At 35.3% G+C, this 25,559-nt stretch overlaps 2 protein-coding genes across 3 annotated transcripts; both read left to right on the top strand.

Moving 5' to 3' along the window:
* The first annotated feature begins 2,952 nt into the window (after nt 1-2,952).
* On the top strand, nt 2,953-16,252 carry LOC115975444 (angio-associated migratory cell protein). Its single transcript, XM_031096223.1, has 11 exons — nt 2,953-3,202; nt 3,300-3,347; nt 3,463-3,507; nt 4,905-5,024; nt 5,270-5,415; nt 5,499-5,646; nt 5,746-5,829; nt 7,970-8,085; nt 10,094-10,164; nt 15,608-15,698; nt 15,834-16,252. Exons 1-11 carry the CDS (start codon nt 3,088-3,090, stop codon nt 16,059-16,061), a joined length of 1,212 nt encoding a protein of 403 aa, XP_030952083.1. The 5' UTR covers nt 2,953-3,087; the 3' UTR covers nt 16,062-16,252.
* Nucleotides 16,253-17,946: 1,694 nt separating this feature from the next.
* Nucleotides 17,947-19,213, top strand: LOC115977924 (protein EPIDERMAL PATTERNING FACTOR 2). 2 transcript variants are annotated; one of them, XM_031099954.1, is made up of 3 exons: nt 17,947-18,176; nt 18,501-18,553; nt 18,689-19,213. In XM_031099954.1, the coding sequence occupies exons 1-3, from the start codon at nt 18,080-18,082 to the stop codon at nt 18,878-18,880; spliced, it is 342 nt and encodes a 113-aa protein (XP_030955814.1). In that variant the 5' UTR covers nt 17,947-18,079; the 3' UTR covers nt 18,881-19,213. The 2 variants fall into 2 exon arrangements, with proteins under 2 accessions (XP_030955814.1, XP_030955813.1); XM_031099953.1 differs by having other exon boundaries at nt 18,492-18,553.
* The last annotated feature ends 6,346 nt before the right edge of the window (nt 19,214-25,559 follow it).

The raw sequence follows: 25,559 nt of genomic DNA, 5'->3' as shown, positions 1-25,559 counted from the left end.
TAATAGCTGAATGTTCTGTATTGCATATGGGGTGATCATCCGAGGATGGGTAACCTAAAAGGAACTGTCCGAGAGGGTCGCCGGGCACTAGGGTGCTTTGCCACGTTCCCGACGACATTCATAGCCTTAACTTGCTTTGGGCATCTGGTCCGAGGACTGAGGTATGATTGTACCGGGGCTAAACGCTCGGTTGTGTTAGCTTCCTTAAGGCTGGGGGTACAAGGATTGCGCAGGATTTTCATTCTGTCTAGGACTTAAGCCTTACTTGATTGTAGTTAGTTTCTCGTAGGTTTGAGTCCGAGGACCATGCAAGATCTTGGTTCTGTTCAAAACTTATATTTTTTCTTAAAGTAGTTGGTTTCCCCATAGGTTTGAGTCTGAGGACCATGCAAGACCTTGGTTTTGTCCAAAACTTATATTATTTCTTAAAGTAGTTGGTTTCCCCATAGGTTTGAGTCCGAGGACCATGCAAGACCTTGGTTCTATCCAAAACTTATATTTTCTCTTAAAGTAGTTGGTTTCCCCATAGGTTTGAGTCTGAGGACCATGCAAGACCTTGGTTCTATCCAAAACTTATATTTTTCTCTTATAGTAGTTGGTTTCCCCATAGGTTTGAGTCCGAGGACCATGCAAGACCTTGGTTCTGTCAAAAACTTATATTTTGTCTTAAAGTAGTTGGTTTCCCCATAGGTTTGAATCCGAGGACCATGCAAGACCTTGGTTCTGTCCAAAACTTATATTTTCTCTTAAAGTAGTTGGTTTCCCCATAGGTTTGGGTCCGAGGACCATGCAAGACCTTGGTTCTGTCCAAAACTTATATTTTCTCTTACAGTAGTTGGTTTCCCCATAGGTTTGAGTTTGAGAACCATGCAAGATCTTAGTTCTGTCCAAAACTTATATTTTTCTCTTAAAGTAGTTGGTTTCCCTATAGGTTTAAGTCCGAGGACCATGCAAGACCTTGGTTTTGTCCAAAACTTATATTTTTTCTTAAAGTAGTTGGTTTCCTCATAGGTTTGAGTCCGAGGACCATGCAAGACCTTAGTTCTATTCAAAACTTATATTTTCTCTTAAAGTAGTTGGTTCCCCATAGGTTTAAGTCTGAGGACCATGCAAGACCTTGGTTCTGTCCAAAACTCATATTTTCTTGTACTGCGAGGATTAGCCCCTTGGCATATGTGTGGGGCATAAACTTTCTGTTAGAAGCCCCTAGAACTGCCCGTGCCACTAGCGCTTCGAAGCGAAGCCCTGAGTGGGAACTGAGTTAGGGCAGCAGCCGCGTGCTGCTGGAAATGATGGAGAGGCTTTCGCATGGCTCACACCACCGCCAATACTATTTCTTTTGAGGGACCCTAGTTGACAGGGGCTTGATCCCACCATGATTAACTGCCACCTGTGCCAACACACAAGTCTTCCTACAGACGACGCCAATTGTAAGGACTCGATTTGTAACAACCCCAAATTGGTGTATTGGGTTCGAATGTGAAAGACCCAAACAATAAAATTTGTAGAGAGTGGGCTAAAAGGCTAGGCCTTGGTGAACGGACAACCGTTAGTCATGGTGTTCGTAATGATTGCTCAGAGGTGAACTGAGCTTGTCCAAGAAGACTTTCTCTTCGGCATGGCCTGAGTGGTTCCGGTCATTGGACCTCATCCGAGGAGCTTAATGTTCTTATTATTCCTTTTATACTAGGTTACAATAGTCCAAGAGACGATACCTCATGCTCTTGTTTTTCTTCCCCCCCCCCCCCTCTTTTTATATTAGCTTTTCCCCTCTCTTAAACGTCTACGTGTAGGTTCAGTTTTTTAGAGCTGATACTTGTCTTGTCAGCCCATACCCAAAGTGGTTGGGGGTGATTATAAAAGCTGAAGAGCATGGCCCTGTCAGGCGCAGAGTACTTAATTGCAGTATTGACAGTTTTTCCCTTGAACTGCCCCTACATTGTACTCGTCTTTTCTTCTGGGAGTGATCTGGGGGCTGCTTTTGATGGCGTGCCATTCTTTCCTTCTAAGTATTGGGATGCCGAGGATAGGATCATCCTCGGCTATACTTTTAGGCCATTTGGACTTTCGTTGCACGTCCTCGGCAACGTCTTTCCTCAGCTCGGGCCTTGGGTCCTAATGTAAAGTGGACCGAGATCACAAATTCTCTGGCCCCCCCCCCCCCCACACACACACACACACACACACACACACACACACACACATATATATATATACATACATACATAATTAGTTATGGTCCTAAATTAACTCTTAACAAGAATGAGTCCCAATAGATTGGTATCACATTTAATAATATTAGTTTTATTACATGCGCTCCGCATATGAGCGATAAAGCTCTTTTTTTAAGGATAAATAGCAAATTGCATTCCTAAAGTTTGGGAGTGATTGAATTTTACACTCCCAAATTCTGAAACTTTAGGGTGTGAAATTTAAATACTCCAAAACTTTAGGGAGTAAAAATTAGGATTTGAAATGGAGTAAACTATTAGGTTTAGTGTGTACTAATTTTTAGGAAAAAAATGTATTAAACGTGCGTGAGATATATTTAAGAGAAATGATATATCCACAACATTTTTACAACAAATTTTAAGTGGCAAGTTGTTACTAGTTGTTATTATTAGGGAAAAAAAGAAATCTTAGTGTCAGGTTCAAATTTGAACTAATAACAACTAACCACTTACGATTTGTTGTGAAAATGTTGTGGACATAACAATTCTTTTTTTCATATTTAAATAAAAAGTGTGTTAATTTTTAGGGAAAAAGTTTATTACTAATTTTTTTTTTTGAATTTTGTTGAATTACAATTTTAACCATATTTTTTAATTTTTTAAGAATAAGAATTATTTTATTAGGTTAAGGATACTTTTGAAATACTTTTTTGACTAATGCCACTTTAAAATTTGTCATATTCCTATTATCTCTGGAAATAACTATTTTCATTTCCCTTAAAAAAAAAAAAAAAAAAAAATTGCAAACAAGAAAGAGAGGGATTCGAAAACCCTTGAAAAACCCTCTTCAAGGGTTGGTTCTGTGCGGTGTAAAATCTTGAAACAGCAATAACAGGAGAAAAAGAAGAGGAGAGAAATGAACAGGGCATCCCCACACCACGAAGAAGAAGAAGAAGAAGAAGAAGAGAACGACGCCCAAGTCTTTCTCGACGAATCCGACATCATCCACGAAGTCCCACTCGACGAAGAAGGTCCTTCCTCTCTCTCTCTCTCTCTCTCTCTTGCTTTACGTGTATATGTATATATCTGTGTGCATGTTCATTCATATATGTATGTGTGGATTGGCAGATCTTCCTGATGCAGATGACGAAGCCGCCTCTGATGCTGAAGTTTTCGGTACCCAATTCATCCATATTCTTTATTCTTTCTACATTTTTAGATTCTCTTTGTTTTTTGCTTTTTCTAATTTATGAATTCAATAAATGGGTGTCTCTGTTTTTGTGGTTTCCAGAGGAGCCTGATGATGATTCTGTGCACGTCTTCACTGGTCATACTGGTAAGATTTTCCAGTTCTTCTTCATTATTATCATTTTTTCTTAAGTTTATTTATTTACTTATTTATGCCTTTGAGCAATTTGAAACTATCTAGATTTGGTTAATGAATTCATCCTTAACCAAAAAAAAATTATGTCTTGAAAGCTTAAAATGGAAGTAATAATTAAACTTTCTGTGTCATGTCTCTTGTCATGGTTACTTGATAATCTACTATGTTTCATTGACATAATTTACAGAATTTTAATGAGGTTATGAGATACACTTATACCCACTTTCTTCTTCTTTACTGGGGTGATAACAATAGAGAGGAGATAGCTAGAGCAATTAGAGGCTACAACCCCTATGCTTGTGATGTGATTGTCTTAATACACTTGAGCGATTGACCTTGCCTCTATGGAAAGGCATTTCCTTTAGTTGAAATGATGGGGTATCTGTTTTTCCCCCTAATTCTTTGTTTGTCGGAGTCCCACATGAATGAATTAATAGAGTTTTAATCCTCCTTGTGGATTTTGGGCACAATATGGCTTTGTTTTTTCACAACTTGATGCTTGATACGAGGATACTTAATTTGGGGACGGTCTTGAAACTCACTTTTGGCTTGATTAGTGGATGGTGAGTCTCCTCTCCTTGAGAGATATCCCAACCTCTTCCAAATAACCCAAGACACAGATGCTAAGTTAGCAAATTGCCTAGAATTCAGAAATGCCTGCTGTTCTTGGAATCCCATCTCCATTCAACCAGTGAATGATTGGGAACTAAAATCTATGGCACAACTGCTAAATGAGTCATATGCTACAAAGATTTGACACGGGGTGGCAGATAAACTGATCTGTTTCTCCATTGTGTGTTCGCTTATGAATTGTGGTCATTGATTTTTTGCGTTTTTGGGGTTGCCTTGGTTATGCCTTGTTCTGTCATGGAGCTATTGGCTTGTTGGGAGGGTTCTTTTGGCAAAGGGAGGATTTGGAAAACAGTTTTTTTATGCATAATGTGGTGCAAAGGGAGAGAAATGGCCATTGCTTTGATGGTGACAAACAAGATTGATTAAGTTATTTATCAAAAAAGATTGATTTAAGTTGAAGTTCTTGATAAAGACCCTTTATGAATGGACTTCTGCTTCCATTTGATTCTCTACTGTGGATTGTTTAGAGTTTTTGGATTTCTTACACTAGTTTTTTTTTTTTTTTTTTTGGGTGTTTTGTTTGTTATTTTAGCTATTTTCTCTTTCTTTTTTGTTCCTATTTGGGTCTCTCTTTTGTATATATCCCAGGTACAAGAGCAACACCTTTTTTTTGCACCTTTCAATTTAATTTTATTCCTTAAATTTTTTTTTCCCAGGTGTTATGCTACTAAGAAAATCTATGGACTTATGTACACTTACTCCCTTTATTTGCACAGGTGAGCTGTACACAGTTGCCTGCAGCCCAACTGATGCTACATTAGTGGCAACTGGAGGAGGAGATGATAAAGGTTTTCTTTGGAGGATTGGTCAAGGAGATTGGGCTTTTGAGCTCCAAGGTATGTGCATGACATGGTAGCTACTTAGTTTTCTCTCTTTATAGGTTATGATTGTTTGCTCTAGCACTTTCCAAGTGAACCGAATTTATTTTCTGCCCCTGGTTACTAAAGAAGTAAAACATGCACAAGTTATAATCAATTCTTTTTCGTTGCCTACTTCATTTTTTTGATGGAGTATTTTTTTCTTAATATAATTTTTCTTACCTATAAAAAAAAAGTTAAAACTCTTGTAAATTTCTGTGTAGGTCATAGGGATTCTGTTTGTAGTTTAGCCTTTAGCACTGATGGACAGTTGCTAGCATCTGGATCCTTGGACGGAATCATTCAAATCTGGGACGTACAGTCAGAAAATCTCAAATGCTCATTTGAAGGGCTTGGAGGGGGCATTGAGGTGAATTTGTTATATTCCTTTAGACGCACTATATTTGTTGTCTCATTTATTGAAAATTGACTATGAACTATGTTCCTTCTCAGTGGATCAAGTGGCATCCGAGAGGACATTTGGTATTAGCTGGCTCAGAGGATTGCACTGTTTGGATGTGGAATGCTGACAAAGGTGCCTGTCTCCAGACATTTTCAGGACATGGTGGCAGTGTCACTTGTGGTGATTTTACCCCCGATGGTAGCCAGTTACTCTTTTTCTTGGTGCTTTTTTGTTTAAAGAATCTTTATTGTTCACACTATTTCATTTTTTTTTTCTGTATCTTCCTTGTTGCTTTAGGTAAACTAGTCTGTACTGGTTCTGATGATGCAACTTTGAGGATATGGGATCCAAAAAGTGGTGAAAACATTCATGTGGTAAGAGGTATGTAAATGAATTTCCACTTAAAAATCTTCTGTTTTTGTTTTTCCCTAGGAGATTAGCACATATAAACGGAAACATCCAACTCTGAAACCAAGTAACAATGGGTAAATTCCTTGATGATCTGCAAATTTGCCTGGCAGAAACTGGAAATATTGGCTCACAATTTTTGAATCCACCTCAAGAAGAATGTAAAGAAGCTTTTCCCATCTGGCATCTGTTGTACCTACCTATGACCATTTGGCAGGTGCAATGCCTTAAAACCATAATTGTAGAGACTATGACTGCAGCATTTTTAATTTATTATAAGGAGCAAAAAAACCTCAAACAAAAGGCCAACCATGAATTTTTGTTGAAGTGTTGTCACTATTGGATGAATGCATAAAAGCAATTTGGACCCATGTTCCTTACAATTTTTGCAGTCTTTTCTTAGCTTTTCTCTAGCTTCTTTGATTTGTAACTATTTTGGTGTGAACATACACCCACCCCCCCCCTCTCCTTTTGGCTAAGTTGAGATGGTCTAATTAGACTGGTACTAAATTTTTTTGATAGTTGTATCAAAGTCTAAGTGGCTAAAGAGTATGTTGGGTCAATAATAATACATAACATTAGTTGATATTTTTGATATTCAAATTATGGAAGTAGTAGTAGTTATGAGGATCAGAGAGACACCTCAAATTACTAAATTTGATGCCTTATCCTGATTATTTAAGTGGACAAAGAACTTTGGCTTGGCTTTGCCTAAAAATGTGTCTAGGTCTAGGAAGCATGGACACTTCATTTAGAGTGCCATACCCATGTCATACTGGTATTGTACCAGCCGTTTTATGTTATAATTTTTTAGAAATTGTACATGTCACCATGTTGTACCTGTGTTCGTATCTGTACCCGTGTCCGTGTTCGTGCTTCCTAGATCTAGGTTGCCAAATGTGATGCACTATCGAAATGTTGAATATCTGCTACATTCTAATTAAGGCAAAACATGGGAAATGATAGAACAAAATGAGAAATGATATTTTGTTTTATTAAGTGGGATAAAAGATGACAAAAAAAAGAAGTGGGGTGAGTGAAAGATGGGACAAAAAAAGTCGGTTATCAAAAAATTCTTTCTATTTCTATGCGTATGCTTGTGTCCGTGTGTGTAAATATTTACAGTTACTTATAAAAAAAAAAAAGTGTGTAAATATTTACAGTGCTCATGTGAAACTTTGGTGTTTTTGATGGTGCAACCATCATATGGCTAGTAAAAACAAATCCTCTTTGCAAGCCTAAAATTAGGGAAAAACCTAATAATGTGCGTCCCTGGAAGTTAATTAGGTTTATTTGGCTTTTACAAGATTCAAGGGTATTTTCATAATTCTATAATTGTTGGTTGTGAGTCATAGTTGTGGAACTTGGGTTGTTAATAAGTATGTCTTGTTTAGTTTATAGGCTTTTGTGTGTGCTTTGCTTCAATTCAATTGGGAGTTAGTAAAAGTAGGAGTTCTTGTCCTATTAGGGAAATTTAATATCTAGAATTTACACACCATGCCATTGTACTCTAATAATGAGAGTTGATTAATAGAAAAATTTGTTTTGAGTAATGACTAGGGAATTTTTTTTTTTTGACATTATATCACTATTCACATGACTATTCACTTTTAGATTCTTACCTGTTTGGCAACCCAAAATCAAGCTTTACTTTCCCCAAAAACAGCCTAGTCATTCTTGAACTATAACCCTTCTTTCTAGTGCCCTAAACCATAAATCCACAAATTATTTAAACCCTATGCCTGCTGCAATGAGTAGGAAGATTCCCTAATCTGTCCTATGTCAGTTTTTTACCCCCTGAAGGATTGAATGGTGAAAGAATGGTATGTAAAATGTAGATACTAAATGGTTGCATCCTCCCTTAAATATCAGTTGTATTGCATAGACAGGTTAGGGTTCTACTTCACTTTATTTTAATCTCTGTATTTTTATGTATTTTATGTGTATGAAATCTGTTCTGTTAATACCATTGAAAAATGAGGAATGTAGAAGCTGGAAAATTCTCTCTAATTTGGGATAGTTCTGTTCATTTTTTTTTTAATTATTGACATGAATGGATGGTATTTGTTTTGGGGTTTTTGTTTGACGTTCTTGGCATCTATGTCTTCTCAAGGTCATCCGTATCATACTGAAGAACTTACATGCATGGCGATAAGCCCTGATTCTACACTTGCCCTTACTGGTTCTAAGGATGGTTCCATCCACATTGTAAATTTAACAACTGGGAAGGTAAGTATTTTTGTTTTACTTAAATCCTTATGTTCCGATTTTGTGCAATTCTCCTTGTCTTATCATGTGAGTATCATATGTTTGGGGTGGGTGCTTCAAGCGTCTCTCTAAATTGATCTTCAAGGTGTAAGCTTTGGAATCCTTCTAAATTCATGGTGAGCTACAATAATATAAGACAAGCATGGGAATGAATTACCGAATTATGCAAGGAGTAATTAGTCAGTGCTCCTATAGCACAATAAATGCATGCCCTTCTCACATAAAAGTGAGTCTTACTACTTAAATTCATGGCAGGACCCACTATTCATGTGAGAGGGGAGAGCATGCATTTATTGTGCCCTAGGAGCACTGAATAATTACACTTATGCAAGTTTGATGCCAATTATGTAGCTCAAAGTGGCAATTAGAATTTGGTGCAATATTTAAGAAATTTCTTTTAGGCAACTTATACTTTTAAAATTTATCAAGTTCTAATATGACTTTTTTGGATGATTGGTTGATTGCCGTGTTTTGTTCGTTGGATCCTCTACTAATAAAGTGTACCAATCCTTATGTTGTTCTGAACTGAGCATCTTCCATCTGTTAGGATAAAGCTTTTCCTCTACTTGTGCAGTAAACCCCATACGCGTAATTGTTGATCTTCATAAAGTAGTCCCTGCAAGGCTTCTAGTGAAACCCAACCAACCCAATGAAGAAGAATCAAAACAAACAGACACATCTTTTTTTCCATTTAAGAGTGTACTTTGAGTTGTGGTATCTTGTTGGACCTCAAGCTGAACACTTGGTTCTTTTATGGATATGCAGGAAGGGGTGCTCCTAGGTGTGTATAGGGATTGCATTTGTTCTCAAGAATGAGTTCCTTGTCAAGTCAATTTGGGGGTTGTGGTCATATGCAAATTCAGGTAACGACCATAAGGGAGAAATTGGAAAGGAACTATACTCGACTAGGGATGGATGTAAACTCGTAAGCTACTAAGGGTAGGGATTATTGTCCAAGTCTAATTGTGAAACAAAAAATTGCCTTGCCACAACAGGTGACTTGGTTTCTCTATCATATTGCCATGGAGGTCTTGGTGAGGAGACCTTAGGCTAAGTTACTAAAACACACAGGAGGGGAGGATTTATCTGTTTAGTATAATTTGAAAGAAAGACTATTGGCAGCAGATGGAGACATTTCTTTGGTCCCCTTCAAAAGGAAATTGGGGGCAGAGGGTTAAGCTCGGCAAAGGTTTTGAGAATTAGATAAGTTATTGTCCTTAGATTCAGATAAGAAAAGAGTTTTGAACCTTTGTGCATGCAACTCTGAACCTAATCAAGCTTTGACCAACCTCCACCAGTGAATTCTGCTTTGGAGCACCCCTACTCTACTCTTTTTATTTTTATTTTTTATAGGGATATGGGGTTTTGAGGCAAAGAAAGATCAAGCCAGCATATCACTTTTCCTTTATTGTTGGATCCGTACCAAAATTTCTAACCAAGGCTATTTGTTCCAAGTGTCAGACATTAGCGGAGTCAGACTCCTAGATTATCTCTAGCACCTGATAGCTGCACACAAGTCCAGGCAACATAGTTCATCAGTGAAAGGCAAGATGCTTTTAGAATATGTGTTGTGTCAATGATATTTCTGTTTCTGTTGATGCACCACTGTGAATCCTTACCCTAATGAAAATGCTGGCTACCTATGACTACAGAGCACCCTGGCCTCTACTCTTATGTCAGACTTGATTGGGGGTCAAGGTGAACATGGAATCTAGCTTGCTAGGGCCCTTACCTTTTATTGCTTTTAAAGTGGCTTTTCATAATTCTCCTGCATTTTACATGTGTTGTTGATTGTGTCTCCTAATCATTTTTAAAATTTTGTGTTTGATCTTTTTTTGTTGATATTACATTATGTCTGTATTTGTGTGTGTATGTGTGTGTTGTTTAACATGATCAAAGAAATTGGTGGATGTGGTTATTTTTAATCTAAATGCAGCCCTGTAAAAGATTTGCATGTCTCTACCAACAGGTTGTCAGTTCACTGGTTTCACACTCAGATTCGATTGAATGTATTAGTTTTGGACCAAGCCACGGGCCAAGGTCATCTCTCTCTCTCTCTCTCTATTGGTGATGAATTTCTATTAACTGCCTATGATAGGAAAAATTTGTTTCTATTAATTGTAAAAGAATATGTGCATCATTAAGAGAGTCTTTATAGATATAGGACATATCTGAAATGAAACCAACATGGGACAGGAGTTTTGAAATCCAAGACTGGAGAATTCAGCACCATACTCAAACAAAAGGAGGATGTGCAGGACAGGTTTAGGTAGAAGGTTAGGGTGCTATTGTAATTGAGATACAGTAGTATTTTGATTGTATTTAGGGTCTGGAATACTGCTTTGAAACTAAAATGTAGCAGATCAGGAGTAAAAAAGGGAGAGAGAGAATAAAATAGAGGGAACCTATGTGTCAAACTTGAAGTCTTAGGCATTAGGAAGACATCAGACATCCAGAGTATGGCCTGACAGAACATCAATAAATCACAAGGTGCTCAATATATGCTCTCAGTTATTCATTTGCTTTAGAAATATTAGGCCGAAAATCACTTTTGGTCCCTATAAATATAAGGTGATTTGATTTTTCTCCTCAGAAATTCAATTGTAACAATTTATTCCTTAATTAATTTTTACATCATTTCAATTTAGTCATTGCTGTCATCTCACTAATAGAATTTTCTGACCTGCTACGGTTGACATCGTTGTGGCATACAACTTTATATTAGAAGCTAGTGTTTATAAACTGATTGTGTCAAATTATTGGCTTATGTGCCAGGACAGCGGCCATGTTGGTATTTTTCTATTTTTCTTTAATCTTCTTTCATTTTCTCTCTTCCCCCCCTTCCCTCGTTTCTATCTATTTCTCTTGCCACTGATTCCCTCTCTCTACCATAATTTCTTCTCTCTCACCATTGAAGACATTGTCTCCCAGCTTTTCTCGCTCCACCATGCCTACCTGGCACTCTCAGTCCTCCGCTCCTTCATGGTGCCTCCCTCCAATCCACTCTCCACAAGGCCTGCTCTGACCTTTTCAAGAAGCTCTGTGACCTCACCTTTATCGATGACCTCAAAAGGCTCAATCTTGCCAAGGTTGCCCAACTCAAATATGAGATTCTCACTCCTTGCAAGGAGTTCGACCTCACTGACATTGATGTCATCAATGAAAGGCCCAGATTCATCAAGGAAACCGGGGATAAACTCCAATCCAAAGTGTGGGTATTTTGAATGAGTGCCTCAATACTCTAAAAGAAGAGATGGAGTTGATTTATAAAAATATTGAGCGCTTTGTGCATTGAGGCTTGTTGGCCTTCGTGTGTTGTTTTCTCCTTTTCTCCCTTTTCTTCTCTGTGTATTCTACTCTTTCTTGTGATATTGTTGACAGTACTGTTCATACAGCCCCTACTCAACATAAAATTCCCTCTTTTCCATCTTCCTTACAGCCCCAAATCAAACCTTTTTTACTTTTCAAAACCCTAAATCCCACATATTTCTACCAAATAGCCATCAAATGAGTCATCAAATCACTTTTTAATCTTAACACAACTCCAAAACTCTTTTTTCAACAATATGTAACCATAGATCTACAAATTCTCGTAACCCTAACCCCACAACTGCCACATATAGACAAATTTTTTTATGTCAACGAATTCTGTTAGTGAGATGTCTGCAATGACTAAATTGAAACAATGTAAGCAAAATATTTAAAATCAAGGACTAAATTGATACAATTGAAACTTTGAGAACCAGAATGAAACCACCCCCATATATATAGGAACCAAAAGTGATTTTTTAACAAAATACTATTACATTTGTTAAATATAATCCTATCAACACAAGTTTGGGTCCAAGTCACCAAAAGGTGAATCTAAAAGACCCACAGAAATCAAAACTGATCCAACCCAGAAATTCACAAATCAAAAGGCAGAAGCCAACTAAGCTGCTACTAAACAAACTTATGGCCAAAAAAAAAAACCTTCAGCTTCTAAGTCTAACATGCTAAGTTTCCAAGCTAATATTATCCAGTAAGCTCCAGAGTTATCAAGCTCCCAAATGGCATGCATTAACCTCAGATCAATTTTCTATCAATTTGATGCTTCACTTCAGGTGAAGTCATTAACAATTCATTTGGTCAAATGGTATTTCTTGGTGCTTCCAATGGAGATGTACAGGGCTTGAATCCTCCCTCCTCCACTTTTGTGTATAAAAAAAAGGTTAGGCAAGACAATACAGCCATGAAGCTCCTACAAGAGCTGTTTAAAAATTTGTTTGGAAAGCTGGGGTTTAGGAGTCTTACCTTCAAATCTTTGATAGTTCAAATGGATTTCTTGAATCAAAACTATCTAGATTGTAAGTCTCACTTGTTAGCATCACTTGGTCACAACAAGAATTTGATTTTTTTTTTTTTGATAAGTAATAAAGATTCATTGATATCAAAAAGAGAGAGACACCCAAGTACACCGGGGGTATACAGGGGAGAGCAAATCAAAAACAAACATTACAAAAATCAAGAAAATCCAAAATAGAAGAAAAATGATGGTTTCTCCACACAGAGAACCAATCAAGTAAGGTTCTAAAGAAAATAAGCTTGAGATCAGGCATGGAACGCTCTTTGACTTCAAAACACCTACTATTTCTCTCCTTCCAAATACACCACATCAAACAGTGAGGAACAACCATCCAAATATCTCCATTACAATGGCGGCCAAAAAGACCTTGCCAGCAAGCCAAAAACCCAACAATAGAGAATGGCATAACCCAGCAAACTCCAAATAACCCAAAAATCATATCCCACAACTCCAAAGTTACTGGGCAATGAAGGAAAAGATGGTCAATAGTTTCACTATTACACTTGCACATATAACTCCAATCCAAAATGCAAACCTTTCTTTTCCTTAAGTTATCAATTGTCAGGCATTTCCCCAAGGCTACGGTCCATACAAAGAAAGCCACTCTAGAGGGAATCTTCTGCTTCCAAATGCTTTTCCAAGGGAAAAACTGCTCACTATGGCCAACTAGAAGATGGTAATAAGCACTGACCGTGAACCCCTTACTCTTACAAAGCAGCCAATATCTCTTATCTTCCCCGTTCACCCTTACAGGAGTGCAATAAATGGAATTGATGAAGCTTTTGAAAGCTTCCAATTCACGATTATGCACCTCCCTGCAAAACTGAAAATCCCAATGGAGGACTCCATTGGTGAACCTCATTAGATCCGCCACACTTACCTCTTTGTTACAACAAATCCTATATAAATCAGGATAGTGGTCTGCGAGAGGAGAAGATCCACACCAACGATCTAGCCAAAACTGCACTTTTGATCCATCTCCAATTTCATACAGAATAAACCAAGATAAAGAGTGCCACTCCCTTCTAATATTTTTCCACAAACTAACTCCATAAGGACCAGAGAAAGAGCTAGAACACCAACGACCCCAATTACAACCATACTTCACCTCTATCACTTGACACCATAGAGCATCCCTCTCTTGCCCAAATCTCCATAACCACTTCCCTAATAAAGCTACATTGAAGGTTCTCAGGTTCCTAATCCCCAACTCACCTGAAGAAAGCGGAGTACACACTGTAGACCAATTAACCAAATGAAATTTGGGCTCGTCTCCTAGGCCACCCCATAAAAAAGTCCTGCTGAAGTCTAGCAATTCGGTTGGCCACAGAAGCGGGAATAGGGAATAAAGAAAGAAAATAAGTAGGGAGATTAGAGAGAGTGCTTTTAATTAAAGTGACTCTACCTCCCTTGGATAAATATGATTTTTTCCAACTTGCTAATTTTCTTTCCATCTTCTCTAGAATAGGATTCCAAATAGACTTGTCCTTAAATTTTGTCCCCAAAGTAAGACCCAAATATTTCATTGGGAGAGACCCTTGCTTACAGCCTAAGACAGCCACCAAAAGATCCATGTTATGAATTGCCCCCACAGCCACTAGTTCAGACTTATCCAAATTTACCTTCAGACCAGACACAACCTCAAACCAAATGAGCACCATACGGAGAATCAGAATTTGATCAATATTAGCATCACAAAAAATCAGAGTATCATCAGCGAAAAGGATTATATTCTGGATAAAGTTTTCCAAAAAGGCGAATTAGAATTATTGAACCTGCGCTGTTTATCAGCCCAATAAGCAAACTTGATAGAAAATTTACCCTAACACTGACATTAGGAACACATGAATTCTAAAACTGATGCAATATTTAATTGAGGGTCTACTGAGCGTTCCCATAGGAGTCCATCAAATCAATGCATCCGATCCCTTGTCTGCTTGATGTCATCATGGGTTTTGACTGGCCATAATCCACTCTCTGGACCTTGTTAAGTTATGCTAGTTTAAATATTGGATCCGTCAGACTTTCTGAATTGAATAGCTCAATTATTCATTGCTCCTGAATGGGCTGGGAGAATGGTGAGAGATGCAATGCAGGACTGCTTTAGTGCTTTAACCAAGTAAGAACTACAGGCACGTTTGGTATGCTGTAATAGATATTGTAATGGAATGGTTATTCATGTGTAATAACTATTTGGTTATTTGGTTGCATCTTTATTACAATAAATAGTTAGTCCTTGGTAATAGCTATTCCTTAAATCAAGGAATATTTATTACTTCCTAAAATGATTGTAATAGTCATTCCTTAATACATGTAACAACTTTTAAAATCAATATATTTCCAAAAAATATGAACTTTTCATGTGCATTGTCTTTTACAAACTTTTATACGTGACAACCACATTTAAGAATAGGAATAGTTATTTCATTACAACATCTTTTATTCCTAGTAATAATATTACAATTCTTGACATAATCTCTATTTAGTGTACCAAATGTGCCCTTAAAAATTATGCAATTATGAAGATATAAAATCATAAGATCTTGTAAATGTCTTCACAATTTCTCTTCTCCTAAAAAGAAAGCTCATCAAAGAAAAAAAAAAAAAAACACTTTTCGAATTTTCAATTGATATAAATTTTGTTTGGAAATTGGTTTTGGCGGGGTGGGGTCAGTTGTCCATAGGTTTTACTGGCTAGAGAAGAGTCCAAAAGGCTCTTCTTTAGAAAGGTGCTCTGCATTATCAACGAAATAAATAAATATTGGTTGGAAAAATATGTAATTGATTGTGGTAACACTTTGATGATTCACACCTGTTCTTTTTTTTTTTTTTCCTCAATAATGCATAATTTCTCTTCTCCTAAAAAGAAAGCTCATCAAAGAAAAAAAAAAAAAAACACTTTTCGAATTTTCAATTGATATAAATTTTGTTTGGAAATTGGTTTTGGCGGGGTGGGGTCAGTTGTCCATAGGTTTTACTGGCTAGAGAAGAGTCCAAAAGGCTCTTCTTTAGAAAGGTGCTCTGCATTATCAACGAAATAAATAAATATTGGTTGGAAAAATATGTAATTGATTGTGGTAACACTTTGATGATTCACACCTGTTCTTTTTTTTTTTTTTCCTCAATAATGCATGGCAGCTCTCTTTGGGCTGCAACTGGAGGCATGGATCATAAGCTTATTATCTGGGATCTGCAGCACTCAATGCCCCGTAGCACATGCGAACATGAGGTATGTCTGAGATTTATTTTGTAAATCTCTTGATATAATTAATTTCTAGTTAGTGTTCTGTCTATTGTGTTGGCAGACTAAACTATGTAATTTAAGATTTTCATCACTAATCAATGCACTTCTACCTTCTAACAGGATGGAGTGACATGCTTGACATGGCTTGGTGCATCCAATTACCTGGCTACAGGTTGTGTTGATGGGAAAGTACGATTATGGGATGGTCGCTCTGGTGATTGTATAAAAACCTTCGGTGGGCATGATGCTGCGATTCAGTCCCTTTCTGTATGTGCTAACCGCAATTTCATCGTTTCAGTTTCAATTGATGAAACTGCCAGAGTTTTTGAGATTGCAGAGTTTCTGTAAACAAATAAGCCTTTTTATGCTTACAGCTTTTTTGGGTCTTCCTGGGGTATCAAAGTTTTCTACTTACAAAGAAACAAATTGTTTATTACCAATATATACTTTATGGCTACTGAATTTGTGACATTTTATTATACACAATGTAGTTTTATTTTTTATTTTTTTATAAAGTTTCTTTCTAATTAGAATTAAAACACTCTTTAACTGATGCACACAAATTTTACTAGGTTCTTACAAATTGTCACCATTTCAAACATTTATTTATTATGTTGTTAAACTAGTATCAATCACATTCATTATTACATTAGCTTGTAAATGTTTTATAATCAAATTGGTTATAGCAGCCAAAACTGGGTTCAAATCTCCCTTCTCTCCTGAAAATCATCTTATGAATTATGACCAACTCGTTTGTGAAGCGGAATCAGGAGAGACTTTTTCTCTCCCATCCCATGGTGCCATTGGTCAGCAGACCAGATACACACACAAGTCACACATGAACCAAATAATGAAACTCCCGAAACAGGAAACATTTGAACAATATATATATCTATAAAAGTATGGAATGAAAGAAAGTTCATTTAAAGCTTCATTTAAGCCAAAGGCCTGATCTTCACGCTTGTGGTAGAGCCCTTCTTCAATTTCCCTTTGACACATCATTGCAACAATATTATCCTACTTGCAAATTACAATAAAAATATTATCTTTGATTTCAAATTTCATTTTCAAATCTTCCTTCACTGCCTATCCACGTGAACTCCCTCGTCTCTCTTTGGCTTTGCTGCTCAACAGCCACTGCATGGAAAGTATGGTATTGTTCATACACATTTATGGAGTATAGAAATTAATAGTGGTTTCCCCTCCTGCGTTATTTGTACTTTTAATGTTTCTGCTACTAAGTATTTTGTAGTTGTTCAAACAAATCAATTAAATAGCCAAATTAAATTATCACAACAGTAGAGGACTCAGATATCAGGACTGTTGTCCCATGTGTTGAATACCTTCCGCTTCTTCTCCTTATTCTTGTATTTGATTTCAATTTTTAAATCCTATTAGACCTTTTTTTTATATGATAGAATTTGAACCTTGCTCCATGATAATTGTTTTTTATAATTAGATCAAGACACTAATTGATTTTTATGTAGATGGGATTCAAGTCTTAGATCTATTATTTGACAACAAAAAATTTTACTAGTTGAATTAATTGGAACCCACTAAATCTTATTACACTTATGTTTAAGTTGGACAGTACCTAATTTTATGTGACTGGATGAGCATACTCTTAATTAAGCTAGGAGACCTCTTTTCGTTGTTCAAACTACAAACTGGGAGAGAATTGGCCATTGGTGAGTGGAAGGTGGCTTGATTAATTTGTGAATTGGACCTCAGATTGACTAATTCATCTTAAGCTAGGATTATTCAACAATTAATAGTTACTTTTCTTTCACCAAGTGTCTCACTTCAGGATTATTTCATTACTATTTAATTTGAGAACTTGATAATTTGGTAATCTAAATTTGTCAACTTGAAGAAATTGTGGAATATTCATTAAAAGTATTTGAAAAAAAAAAAATACTAATATACAGATAACAAAAAATGTGAAGCTTATTATCTTAATTTTTCTCTAATAAAATATTAGTTTCCTCTTGCTAATTATAGCTATACGATTTATCTGCTTGGCAAATTCGAGGTTCCAGCTGAACTGGTCCAAAAATATTGAACTCTCATAAATGAATTTCTTCATTTAAATTTTAATGATTTTTGGCTTGTTTTTGGTGGCCGAACAAAACATGTGAAACTTTCAAAAGATGGCCGTGGATCATGTGAAGTCCACCAGGTCTACCTCCCACATTTAAACCCATCTTCTTTTCCATCTTTATATATATATAAGATATATTGTGACTCAAGCATCCAATACCTGCCCAGGCACTCTTTTCTTTCATGGTTCTGGATTAGCTACCATTTAATGAAACATCTCTTCAGCTCTTCTCAAATACCTATAGTTGCTACAAGGACTTAGAAACATGAGGAACTTGTATCTTGGAGCCCACACTTTTGTCCTACTTCTAATTTTCTTCATGGTACTAGCTAGTAGTAGAAGCCTTCGAGTGACTCATCGTTGTAAGTGCATCACTCCTTGTTATATTCTGTTTCATTCTTAATTTGTGTATTCTAATAGAACAATGGTTTTATACAAAGATATGGATGCTATCTCTTTCCTTTTTATAACAAATTTCGCAATTGTTAAGACGATGAATCCTGATTGATGTACAGTAGAAATAATGTTAGTGGTGGTGATGTTACACTAATCATACTATGCTACTTTAATAATTGTGAAATTTGTTACGTCTATAACATTTTTGATAGAATTTACCTATAATATAATTTTATCTCATTGTTGTTCTCTTTATTCTTTTCTCATTTTGACTGTGTTAGACATTTCAGTCAGCTTACACGACAAGGGAACCAATGTTGGAGAAGGTCATGTCTCCCCTAAGGTCTGTTACCAATAATGACTTCATGTTATACATACAAGTTCTAACAAAGCACACATTGTAATGAAGAGCACAATTAATGAGATTGAAATGTGATTAATTTGGTCATTGAATCCTTTTAGTATGTGTGTTATTTAGGAAGAAGCAAAAGAAGAACTCGGTACTGAACTGTACCCAACTGGTTCAAGCTTGCCGGACTGTTCCCACGCATGTGGACCATGCTTTCCATGCAAGAGGGTGATGGTGAGCTTCAAGTGCTTCACAGAGTCATGCCCCATTGTTTACAGATGCATGTGTAAAGGAAAATATTACCATGTTCCTTCCAATTGATCTAGCCACAAACTGGACATGCAATGAAAGTAGTGGTTTGATTTTTGATTGAAATCATGTATTAATATGTTTGCTATGTGAGTGCGGATTTTATGTACATCTCTTTAGGCACATGTAGTATTTGAGTGATGATAGGAGTATTACAAATTCTATTGCACGTTCCTTGCAAATTAATGGGTCAACTTTCAAATTCCAAATGAAAAATGTATTTAAGAAAATTTTTTAGTAGTCGCCATTGAGATGGCATCAATTGTAAAAGTTGCCCAGTTAATTTGTACAATAAATCTAGAGTCACAACAAATTTCATAACTATCTTTGGTGATAAATTGTTAATGGTCGATAATAAAATAATAGATGATTGACCCATATGAGAATGAATCATATCTTGACAACTTAACAGTTGTAAAATTTATTGTAAAAATTGTTGTGTTTGTAGCATTACTCTAATTTGTAAGCTTGCTTCAATGGCTCTCCATTGTTACCTGACTACTAATGCTTCTTGTCACATAAAAATGAAGTTAGCATTTGCTTGCTACACCCACACCCTAGCTTTCAAAGCATCACTCTGGTAGTGTCTCGCAATGACAACAATGCAAGCTTTACCCCTCTCCAAGCTGCATTAATATTGACCTCAATCAATGAGAAAGGAGGTTTCTTCCAAGAAACTAGTTGAGTCAATCAAACAAGGAGAACCCTCAACATTGGGTTTGTTGGTTTGTATAGGCCCAAAAGGCAAGTAACCAATTTTAAAATTAAGTAGTTAAACAGTCCAATAATGATCAGGCTTTGGTTAAATAGAACAACATCATTGTTGTGTAAATAATAAAACAAAGACGAAAATAAAGAGATGCACAATATAGTGAAGCAAAAAAAAAAACCAATGAAACAAATCATCCCAAAAGTAAAATCCACTATGGGGGCTTAACCTACAAACCCTATAGGCAAAATAGATCCACTAATTGAATTGAAGTTTTTACAAACGAAATAACCATATTCTAGTTTTCTACAACCTTGTAGTACTTACTGACATTACCCAATGAAACTCCTAATCCACAGACTCTTCAATAGTAGACTCCATCTCATGTGAACCTTCCATCCAAGACTTCAAGTACCCACTTGAAAATTTGATTCTAGTAATTTGATCTTCTAGTAGTGGTAGCAACTTTTACACTACTGGATCTAAAAATACTTCAAATTGATCATTTAGTAGAGGCTTTTGAGAGCATGAGGTACTAGAACCCTAGATGCACATGTAGTAGCTCTCCAAACGTCTTTTTCACATTCTCTAGGTTTTTCTTATATAACTTGACTTTGTTTGCACGTGATGATGCACAAAAATCGTCAGTTAACTAATTGTCCACGAGCGCTCCAATGGGGTACCTGAGGAGCAAGAAAACCAAGAACCAACAGAGACCATCGATAGGGTGCCAGCCAAAGACCCTTTGAAAGTTAAGTCAGTGAAAGAAAAATCACCAAGAACTCAATAGTGTGAGAGTTAGGGATTTTCTGTGTTCCTTAAAGAAGAGGAGGTTTGGTGCTTATATAGTGGTGAAGAGCGAACCAAGATCCCTTGAACGTAAGAGCTTTCTTTGTAGAGGAGATTTGGAGTTAAGGTTTCGAGATCTTAGGGTTCTCTTCCCATATAGGGAAGATATGAATGTGTAGTAGGGTCTTTAGACGTGGTATGCAAGTTATTTCTATGTAGGAATACATGTGTAGAGAACACGTAAAGGATTGTGGGACCCAGTGTACTCATCTGTCAGTATGATCATCCATTCATCAATATGCAAATAATAAGGTGCGAATCATTCGTCAGGTGTATATGCGAGCTACCCGACGGGTCTTCAAGGAGAGTGGAGCATCAATTTGTCTGGACTTTAAGAGATCGAATGAGGAATTTATTTTGATGGGCTCTTTGTTGGTAGGTCTTGTGTTTCATCCGTTGGGATGGCGGGGAAGAGAGCCGTCGGTCATTGCGAATATTTCGTCAAACGGGAAAGGGGAAAATTTCTGTTCGGACCCTCCTGATAGAACCTGAAGGACGAATAGACAACGAAACCTTCGCAGGACAAAAATACCCTTATCAGCACGAAACCTTAGAGACTTGATAGGCTGAATTGCATTCCCAATTTAACACAGTTCAATTGATCGAAATAATGGCTCAATTAATCAAAAACTTAATATCTCGATTGATTCAAAAATTATTGAAAGTTGTCGTCTGAAACTTGAATCAGATCTACAAAACTTTTGGCAATTGTCTTTATCTCAAAATACATTCAAAAGATACTTTTAAGACATATTGTATTCACATTTTTTCAACCTAAACTATAGACTCAACATGGTTTATCACGAAGGAAAGAAATTGAAAGTCTTTTGAACTGTAACTTAGATAACTTATGGAACCACTTCCACTATCGAGAAAAGAACCCTATTCCTTGAGCTCCAAATTATGTTGAAAATTACAAAAATGTTCTAAAGCAACTTAATGATGGAGAAGAGCTTTGGGAGGATTTAAAAACATACTTACTCTGCCCTCAATTGGCGTGAAAGTCTTTAATTCTCATACGGTCATACCCCAACTAGAAGCCAAACTAGGCCACAATGTAGTGCTGAAACAAATGAAGTTCATTCTCTTGAACTTGCCCATATAACAAACAAATCTAATTTCTCAACTTTGGTTGCCATTTGAAGTCTACATCTAAGGGGTAGAAGTGTAGAACTCCAGATGCCTATCATTCAAAAGTTTTTCTTTTCCATATCTTTTTTAGTTGTTCAACCTCAATCTGTTACAAAACCCAGCTTATAAGGTGATGTCACCGAAAATTTACCACTCGTTTCTCGAAGCTAGAAAACTTAATCATCTCTAGAATTCTAAGGAGTATAATATTCTTGATTTCAGCACAGATTGGTCATTAAATAACTGAATAATCCACAAAAGATCCTAGGACCTCCTAGATTGGACAATAGGTCTTCCACAACTAGATTTTGCTATGGGCTATATTAACGAATACCCTTATGGCAATTGTTAATAAATTATAATAAAAAAATTTTAACACCATTTTCATGAAAAATATAAAAAGTTGTTAACAATATTTATTATTTTATCATTCTCCCAATAAAATGTTTCTAAAAATAATTCCTAAACTAATATCCTAAGGCATTAGTTAACATTTCCCTTTTACTATAGAGCTTCTTCAATTCTAGGCCTTGGCTTAAAGCCCTCTACCCATGACACCCAGGGGTCTCACCAAACATTAATACATTTGGCCATTACTATTTACCAATCAATATGTATCTTCCTTTAAGAATGACTTGGACCTATCAGCCTTTACATTTGGCCATTACTATTTACCAATCAATAAGCATCTTCCTTTAAGAATGACTTGGACCTGTCATCAAAGGCTGATAGGATGTCTGAGTAGGAGGTTAAGTAGTACCCAGGAAATGATTTGCTCTTCTCCATGGCTTATGATGCTTATTAATGAGGTTAAGTAGTTCCACTTTAAAAAAAAAGAAAAAAAAGAGACTTGGTTTTGGATATCATGTAAGATATTGAAACATTAGTGCCGTATGCAAGGGTAAATGATAATGGTTTAATTGATCATTAAGTAATTGAGTTAATGAAATTCGCTCAGTGTAAGAGAGTACACTACAAGAAAAAAAAAAGCTCTTTTGCAACAAAGTTATTGCAACAAAAAGACATTATAGTGGCAATAAGCATAAATATGTGTGTATATTACTTTTTGTTGCAATAACCAATAAGGACTTAAAATGGACATGGTGGCAGACAAAATGTACAGGATTGGGTGCTCAAATAATGTTGCATGATGTAGTATCAGAATATTCCAGTGCAATTTTGATGTGTTATATTGGCCGTAATTTTGTGGGTTCTACTTTTTTTCGTCTTTCTGTTTATACCAGAGAAAAAAGAAATCATTTTTCTCTTAACTGAGTTGATAGTGATAGAACAAACATCATAAGGGTAAGTCCAATATATATTCACAATTAAAGTAAATTGGATACCCAATTTTTTTATCAATATAGAAGAAACCTATGACTTCTCATTGTATTGTAATGAAGTCTAGTAAGCAAACCTTTTTTTTTTGGTAAGTGATTATTAGATTAACTTAGAAATGCAAATCATAAACTTTTTGTGACATGACATGAACTTTAGTGTACAGCTTTCTCTACAAAAAAAGGATTTAGTGTACAGCTAAATAGGGGAAGGATATCAACCTCTTAAAGAAGACTTTTAATTTATTGGGCACCCTACAATGAAGTTTAGCAACAAATATTTATACTGTCTTTTGTTGTTAAGCTTAGTTCAGTTTCTCAACTTCATTTTTTTTTCAATTGTTGCTTAAGCAACTAAACTTAAGCAAGAATGTTATTTTCTAAATCTATTTTTTTTTAATTAATAATAAATAAACCTTAGAAAAATAACCATATAAATTATCAAAGCTCTTGTGACTCATTGGTATTGCGCAAAGAACCCAAATTTAAATCCTCCCTCCCAACTTATTATCAAAAAATTAAAAAAACAAACACACACACACATAAATGTCCTTCTTATATTAATAATTAGTGCAACATCTATATATAAAAAAAAAAAAAAAAAAATTAATCTTAAAAAGGAATGCATGTACCTCATTAAACACATGACAATAAATTAACATTTTGTCATAAAATAGAACACTTTTATTTTTTACCAAATAGAAAAGATATACTAAAATAATTAAATAATTTATCAAAATTTTTATTAAGGTGGATGGAACAAGGAAGTATTCTATTTCCATCTCAAGGAATGTGCCACATGGCAAAACCTTAGATTATTGTAGCTTGGAATAAAAGGTGTGGAACAAAGTTTTTAATTGGGAACTCTTGATTACTAGACACCTTTTATTTTGAATATTTATCGACTAACACGCTAGTTTACATACTTGATATTTACATGATGACAAGCCATTTATGGTGCGTAATATCATTAATTGTTTTAGGATTTTTTTTTACTATGAAATACACACACTTATATATCTTGCTAAGTGGTTGCCCAAATTTTTATTTAAATTTAAATAAAATTTTAATTATTAAATCAATTCAAAAATCTTTACTTAGGTGGAAGGTTAAATAAATAGTACATATTTTTCCATCAAAGAAGAGTGACACATGATACTAATTAAAACATGAGGTGGGAGTTTATCAAAAAAAAAAAACATGAAGTGGGATGCTAAATGAAAAAAATTCTCAAAGAATGGGCCACATGTCAAAACCCCATACTCTTACAAATTAATGAGGTTCCTACTTTTATATATAGTTATATACTAGCAAAGGGTCTGCGAGATACGAAGATAATGATGTAAGCTGCTATATGGGAAAATTACATAGAATGTTCAAAATATGTTAAAGTAATAACATGAACTAATGCCATGATAACATGAAGAAGTTTTTGTTGAATTAAAGTAAATCAAAATTAAGGGGATAAAGAACTCTAACTATAGCATAATTGTCATAAAAATTAGAAATTAGTTGAATTAATGAAAAACCCTATAAAAAGATTGAAGTAATGAAGTCATCATAAAAAGTGAAAATTTAAAATTGCATGCGCATGTCCATTATAATTGTTAACTTAAAGTAATGAGCATTTAAAGGATAAAAGAATAGCATAGAAATATTGTAGTTTAAATACTGATAAAAACATTTTAATACATTCTATATTATTGATGTTTATTATTTGGTGTAATAAGTTGATTATTTGTTAAATATAATTTATGTTTCTTCAATGCTTTGGAGTTTGCATAAGATTTTTATGATATCATGTTAATGTTAGTTGGCTTATGGAGATATCATAGAATTATTTTTATTTTTATTTTTTGATGACATATTTATGTTATTAGAGTATGATAGTGGTAGGTTAAATTAAATATACTACTAATAGAGTTTTATTATGATATATTTACAGATTTTGCAAGGAAATTAATCTTTTCTTTTTATTTTTTAAAGGAGAGTGCAACGAAGGTGAGTAAGAAGGTTAAACGAAAAATTATTCTAAAAAAATTTTATATGGCATAACCTCATGGTTTCTTGCATGAGATTTTTGCTTTCTTATATAACATTTTAAAAAATAATTATATAAATTATTTTGACATATATGGATGCAATCTTTGTTGAGGTTGAAGCCTAAATAAAGAGAGTTTCAATGAATGTGTCACATGGCAAAAGGATTGGCTATTTCATTAAAGGTTCATGCTTTTATATATTGATATATTGATTTCTTTAGAGCTTGTAATGCTTCTCCACACACAAAATGCAAAGTGAGGTTTCTTGAGCTTTAGAAAATCCTCAACACTACCATATTTTGTTAACAAAAGTTTAACATTTTTTTTTTTGAGAATTTAAATTAAATCCAAGCCAATTTAGCGAATAGAGTTAAATTTATGTCTCTAAAGTATAAAGCATATATTTTTTAGGCTCTATAATAGTTTTTTTTAAAGGCAAATTTAGAATTTTCGTATGAAGGTGTATAAAGCATCATAGCTTTTAGAAGGATTTCTGAAAGTTGACATAGCATACAAAGTCAAGACTTGAGCTTATCTTTCTGATCATCGCTTCCTTCCATAACAAGCATTTGCCAACCCAGCTTTTACTCTTTCTATATGATAGGGGAAAATCTTTTATTTTC

Source organism: Quercus lobata, chromosome 2 (assembly GCF_001633185.2).
Source record: "Quercus lobata isolate SW786 chromosome 2, ValleyOak3.0 Primary Assembly, whole genome shotgun sequence".
NCBI lineage: Eukaryota > Viridiplantae > Streptophyta > Magnoliopsida > Fagales > Fagaceae > Quercus > Quercus lobata.
The sequence above is the reverse complement of the archived record's forward strand: the minus strand, read 5'-3'. Positions and strand labels throughout refer to the sequence as shown.

Excerpts from the sequence above, each read along its gene's own strand:
- LOC115977924 (XM_031099953.1), top strand. The coding sequence starts at position 18,080 with ATGAGGAACTTGTATCTTGGAGCCCACACTTTTGTCCTACTTCTAATT. Across the intron at positions 18,177-18,491 it reads CCTTCGAGTGACTCATCGTT|ACATTTCAGTCAGCTTACAC; the intron begins GTAAGTGCATCA and ends TGACTGTGTTAG. Across the intron at positions 18,554-18,688 it reads AAGGTCATGTCTCCCCTAAG|GAAGAAGCAAAAGAAGAACT; the intron begins GTCTGTTACCAA and ends TGTGTTATTTAG.
- LOC115975444 (XM_031096223.1), top strand. The coding sequence starts at position 3,088 with ATGAACAGGGCATCCCCACACCACGAAGAAGAAGAAGAAGAAGAAGAA. Across the intron at positions 3,203-3,299 it reads AGTCCCACTCGACGAAGAAG|ATCTTCCTGATGCAGATGAC; the intron begins GTCCTTCCTCTC and ends GTGGATTGGCAG. Across the intron at positions 5,830-7,969 it reads AAACATTCATGTGGTAAGAG|GTCATCCGTATCATACTGAA; the intron begins GTATGTAAATGA and ends TGTCTTCTCAAG.